Source organism: Nematolebias whitei, chromosome 19, assembly GCF_014905685.2.
Source record: "Nematolebias whitei isolate Nwh7 chromosome 19, NemWhi1, whole genome shotgun sequence".
NCBI classification, from domain to species: Eukaryota; Metazoa; Chordata; class Actinopteri; order Cyprinodontiformes; family Rivulidae; genus Nematolebias; species Nematolebias whitei.
Window position 1 is genome coordinate 36,905,888 of NC_056516.1, and position 6,222 is coordinate 36,912,109.

Consider the following 6,222-nt stretch of genomic DNA (forward strand, 5'->3'; position numbering starts at 1 on the left):
GCATTAAATGGATCATCTTTTGGGGAATTAAATGGATCGTCCTTTGGAGCATTAAATGGATCATCTTTTGGGGAATTAAATGGATCGTCCTTTGGAGCATTAAATGGATCATCTTTTGGGGAATTAAATGGATCATCCTTTGGAGCATTAAATGGATCATCCTTTGAAGCATTAAATGGATCACTATTAGCAGAACTGAAGGGATCTGGTTCATCCATTTGGGCAGCAAATGAATCCTTTGTGTCTTTGGGTGCATTAAAAGGGTCTGATGAATTGTTTGTTGTGTTGAAAGAGTCATCGTTGGATGCACTAAAAGGATCAGGTTTCTTTTCTGGTGCTGCAAATGGATCTTCAGTTTTGGCTGGTGCACCCCAGGGATCACTGCTAGGCTCTTTGGGGGCTCCCCATGTGTCTGGTTTTACTTCCTCCTCCTCCTCCTCCTCCTCTGCTTTTTCTCCTCCCCAAGCATCCCGTTTCATGTTTTTGTCTTTGCCTGCATCCTCCCATTTTAGCTCATCTTCGCTCATCTTGGCCTGCAATAGTAAAATTGGGAACAGGTAAACAAACACACACACTGGTGGTGACTCAGAAACTAATATAATTAAATAGAGCATAATAATGATGATGATAACATTTTTTCCCCCAGACGACAGGGTGCTGGAGAGCCCTCATGCCCTGAACGGACCCACGCAGCTGGGTATGTCATGGATTCCTGGGGGGAGTGGAAGATGATGTGCCTATCTGTGCTGTCTTTGGAGGACGTAGAAGATGTGTACATTATTGGATTTATGATAACTGGGTTTCTGCTTTTTGGAATAGGCGGATACCTAGGATATCAACAAATTAGGATGACATCGGCAGCAGTTTCAGCCATGGTAAAGCTGCCAGTCTTATGTGAAGGATTGATTCGTGCCTCGAGCTCTCAGACTCATATGTTTAACGAGCTCAATCATAAGCTGGACACGATTTCTGAGAATTGTAGGCCACTTGCGACTCCTGGAACTCGCCGGCATGACGGATTCGATCTTGGAGAAAGCTAATCGAGCACAGACCGGGCGAAATGTTCACAAATCCGGCTGTTTTGGTTCGCCATTGAGTGAACCAGCAAAACTTGAAGGCAGGCAGAAAACAGCCTGGCAGCCCAAACGATTGTTGTTTATCTGAATTGGGCCTCCCCGCTGGCATTGGACAGGCCAACTTATCTCACATTGCTCCTGGAGGATACGTAAACTAGAAGCTTCTGCACCTCCCCACCCCCCGAAGATATACGTGGCCTTATCAGAACCATGATGCTGATAGACACTGCACCATCATATCAGAACTTTGGAACTTTCTGGAGTGTTTATAGATAACTCATGGCCTTTGTCGACCTCTATGAATAAATGTACAATTTTACAATGTCATTGTATGTTGCTGTTTTATGTTGCGAGGTCTTTTTTTTTGTATCTTTGACACAGTTTCCCAGCCAGGACATGGCGTGAGACATGATTTTTTTGGCTTCCTCCACCCTTGTGTTCTCTTTTTCTCATCTGCCTGTATGTTGTATGAAACGGGTCTCTCTTGTAAATGAGTCTTCGAGGCTCAGTGGGAACTAACCTGTATAAATAAAAAGGTATAATAATAATAATAATAATAATAATAATAATAATAATAATAATAATTAGATAATTTTGCTGCAAACTTATGATGTTGATGGCCGCACTGGGTTAAACTCGGGAATCTCTGTCTGACCCGTGTTTCCAAACTGACATCACTCCAGGTCACTTCTTCGTGTCATGATCAGTTTATTCCGTTTCAAATTTCCATGCTTTAAACATTACAGACTGAGACACATACTGTCCAAACTATTGATAAATGCTTAATGGCATAACTCTACGGCATCTTATAACACGGTCAACAGAAAATATGACGACCGCGGGTGCACCCAACTTCCTCATCCATACAAAGCCAGAACGCCAGTCAGCACGTCATTTACATCTGGTGACAGTCAGCACACACACACTGACACACCCACCACGCAAGTGTCAAAGCTGCGCGCTCACCTGTCAAGTCATCAGTTACTTATTTCACTAACATGGCTCTTACAATAATAATAATATAGTCAGTTGAGTAATGAACCACTTTAGTGTGTGGCCTGCATCATATACTGTAGATCCACAGGCCAATCCCATATATTGGTACTTTAGCTTGGGCTTTCTTAAAAGCACATGCTAATTATGTTTAACATTTACAAGATTTCAACTGCAACATCTTGTACTGCAGAAGTGGACTGGATAACACGCTGGCCCCGATGCATGTCCACTTACTCTGGCTATGCATTCTACTTGCAGTGCACTCACCCGTCTCTCTGTTTCTTTCTTTTCAGCTTCCTGTCGAAGTCGTTCCTCTTTGCGAGCAGCAAAAGAAGCAGTCAGGTCAGCCACAGAGGGGATGTTGTCCAAGCACGGAAGCCCCATGGCTCCGGGAACATAGACTGGCTTGTAGTTGGGATCCTTGAAACTGTCTGTGGATGAGGCTGGTCAGAAGCGAAAGGAAAAAAAAAAACCATGATTTAAAAAATAATCTTAAAGTAAAGATAATTAAAATACAACAGCTAAAGCTACACATCTTATTTAGCTGTGAGAATTTAATTCAGGATGCCTCACCAGCAGCCCCTTTGGACGTCTTTTCTCTCGTCTTCACAGCAAACTCTCTTTCGGCCTTCAGTTTCTCATCGTCCTCCATAAGAACAAGAACAACTTTGGCCTTCTCCCTTACATTTACACCCTAGGACAAATTTAGCAATTTCACAGTTTAATATAGCACAGACAACCGGAAAAAAAAACCTCAAGGTTTAGTCTTGATTTTTTTTTTTACATCAACCAAAAACATCAAAATGGTACATAATACCTTAAAATATGCAATATTTTACCAAAGTGTAACACAAAAATATGCATACTGCATCTAAGACAAGTGTTATTCAAGCTCAGCAGATGTAGGGAAACTGTTATTTGAAAATGTAATTGATTGTTTTGATTCAAACAAAACAAGCATCACCTGATCTTTGCCGTCCTTTTCTACAAAGCGGTACTCTGTGAGGGCTTTGACAATGTAGATGTTTTCTTTCATTTTCAGAAGCACACGATCATCACCGGTCTTCAGGAGGTACTCCAGCAGCGTGAGAGACTAAAATGATATTAAAAAAAGACAAAAACTGGAGAACCAAAAGAAAACCCACGCATGCACGGAGAGAACATGCAAACTCCACCCAGAATGGTCCCGGCTGGGATTTGATCCGGCAACCTTCTCGCTGAGAGGCAACAGCTTTACCAACTGAACCACCGTGCCGGCCAAAAGGTTAAATAACAAGCAAAAAACTGATACCCATTAATTCATATATAAGATGGAAAAAATTATTAAATAAATAAAAAAAACGCGTATAATTCGATGATATTTAAAAAAGATCTGCAGAATTATATTTTTACGAGCATTAATAGCTTTAAAAAATTATATATTTTTTTAATTTGTAGGATTTGTAGCAATTGTAGCAATTTGTAGATTTCACTTTTTCATCTATATGTAAATGTTTGTGAAAGTTTGACCTGTTAGTGATATATAAACTAAATGTTTAACGTAACATCAACTAAGAAACGTTTGTTTTGTGATGGCAGCATTAATATTTGTTTACTGATGTTCTGAAATGTTTAAATCAACAATTTGCAAAACATTTTCACATTCCTTCTGTGATCTTTAAAAATACATTTGCTTTGTAATTGATTATAAATTGAATACAAAACACAAATTAGCAACTAGGCCTGTCGCGATAACCAATAAATCAATTAATCGCATGATAAATAAAAATGATCGCCCTTATTTTAATTTATCGGCTTTATCGTTTCTTCGTGTCTCTTTCTTCCGACCCCTCCCTTTCTCTTTTCTCTTTAAAATCTGTTTTAACGATCCAAAAATCACGTTTTTGGATCGTTAAAAGCAGCTAAGCTGAGAAGCTAAGCTACGAGCTAAACAGGCCGAACTCCGTCTTGTTGAAGCTCCAAAATTCACAGTTGAAACTTGTGCCTTCGTGTAAAAAGTTGTTTTTCTCTGCAAAAAGAAGCTGAGAACTTGTTTACTGATTTTTTTTATTAAAAGCTTTGTGAGAAAAATGCTATGATAAAGAGTTCAAACCACACTGAGTGTCCACCATTTTGAGAACCGAAGAGAGACAGCCCATGTCACATCAAGGGGCCTCCCTCCCATTTTTCTTAAAGAGACATGCTGCTCGTTCCCTCACTATCCATCCTTCGGTTCAAACGGTCTTATACTGCCAGCCGGTGGTCGAAAAAAGGCACTAGATGCAAAACAAATTAAACATTTCTTCTTAAATTTGACAATAATTACTAATTATTGTCAAATTTCAAACAATAGCATCGTTTATCACAATAATTTCTGAGACAATCACCCAGCAACATTTGTTTTAGTGACAAGCCTATAAGCAACAGCATAAGCACATCAAAGCAAACGCATTTTAATTTAGGCATGTTCATCAGCTGTTAGATCATATCTACAATACAAAACTTGGAAACTATATAACTTTTAACAACAGGTATTAGAAGTTTCATGAACGCAGTAGTGGTTGTACTTGAAGGTGATATCTTTCTATACAAGTTCAAATTATCATCAAAGCAATTGTTCCTACAACAAGATCCAAACACCTGTACCTGTTTCCTCAGTGAGTTTTATGTGTCCCTTACTTTGTGGATATGTCTCCAGTTCTTGTCGTCCTTCAGCCGTTTCCAGAGCATTGTCATGATCTCGCTGCAAGCCACTGCATTGTAGGTGAGATCTGAAATGTCAGCCATCTGAGTGCTGGATGGACCCCATGGATCATTGGATGTTGCCTCTCTCACCTTCAACAGAAACAAAATAATATCTGTTAATGTCTAACACAGCTAGCAGAGTATAATGTAGTTAAAACCTGAAATAATAAAGCAAAAACATCTGGCTGAAGCAGTTTTCTAGACTGGCTGCAGTGTGGTGTATTAGAATGCTCTAAGAATCTCTTCTAGTCTGACCAGCAAATAGGGGGACAGCAAAACAATGATTTGTGAATAGATGCTGACATAAATGGTGTGCTGGCCTAAGACTGGAGCCCACAGTCACATCTAAAGCATCGTCATCTGTTACTGACACTAACATTGTTACCACCGCCCAACAGTGGTTGGTAAAATCTAAAGATTTACAACTGATCTAAATTTCAAACTGTGTGTCTGAAATGTCTAATTGGAGAAATAAAATGTGTTCATCTTACCTTGACCTCGGCCTCGGAGTAGTTCTGAACCAGGTTCTTTAACTGTCTTCTGAGCATAGAGGACGTCATGTTGTCCACTGAGGGGAGTTGGGGAGTGAAACCACCACAATCTGATTCAGAGAAAACACAATATGCTCTAATGCCAGATTAAATCAAATCTAGTGTTGTAAAAAAACTAAAATACATGAATAAGATACTGATAGGCCCTCTGAGTTTTCTCCAATAGGAGTAACAGAATTGTCCTGTATAGTGCATATCTGTTCACAGATTGACATGAAGTCAAATTGTTATTAAAACTGGTTCTTGTTCCTCCATGCTGATAAGTTTGTTTAAATTACACTGTTTCACAATCCTGGATTCAGCTGCTTGAATCTGTCTCATCCCTGGGATTTGTTGAAGCAGGTCTTGAGCCTGGTTCTGCTAAAGCAGGGGTGTCAAACACACCTACAAAAGGGGGACAAAATTAAAACCGTTTTCAAACTAAGGGCCGGTTTCAGACTCTACAGTAGCTCAAGTTAGATACCCAACATCTTTTCTTGGTTGCAGGTTCCTCAACAAGAGTTTGATTGGTCTCATTTGACGTTCTCTGCTGCAATATTGACAAAGATTACTGGAAAAAAATTAAGTGTTTAAAGTATTATACATTTAAAATAAACATCTTGGGGGTCAGATAAGATGTCAACGAGGGCCACATTTGGCCCTTGGGCCTTGAATTTGACATATGTGCTAAAGGTTTCTTCCTCGTGAGGGAGTTTTTTCTTTCCATCGTTGCCTTCGTGCTTGCTCAAGATGAGAGTTTGTTGATGGATTTAAATTCAAAGCAGTCTGCACCTCATAAATAATGTTAACTTGTTTTATATATATATGAATGTTTATTTCATGCCCTGAGACAAATTCTGTTGTCACTTAGCACACCTGGAGAGCTGGTGCAAAGA

General features: G+C 39.5%; 1 protein-coding gene across 2 annotated transcripts in view; it reads right to left on the reverse strand.

Annotated features, from left to right (window-relative positions):
• The window catches only part of LOC119426089 (epsin-1), an 11,651-nt gene extending 6,272 nt beyond the window's left edge, over nt 1-5,379 (reverse strand). For both annotated transcript variants that reach the window (XM_037693649.1, XM_037693648.1), the window contains exons 1-6: nt 5,288-5,379; nt 4,731-4,886; nt 3,037-3,165; nt 2,646-2,766; nt 2,340-2,515; nt 1-533 (exon numbers count right to left, since the gene is read on the reverse strand). The exon at nt 1-533 is cut by the window's left edge and continues 854 nt beyond it. In XM_037693649.1, coding sequence (XP_037549577.1) covers nt 1-533; nt 2,340-2,515; nt 2,646-2,766; nt 3,037-3,165; nt 4,731-4,886; nt 5,288-5,356 — 1,184 coding nt within the window. In that variant the 5' untranslated portion in view covers nt 5,357-5,379. The remainder of the gene's footprint in view (nt 534-2,339; nt 2,516-2,645; nt 2,767-3,036; nt 3,166-4,730; nt 4,887-5,287) is intronic.
• Nucleotides 5,380-6,222: the final 843 nt, after the last annotated feature.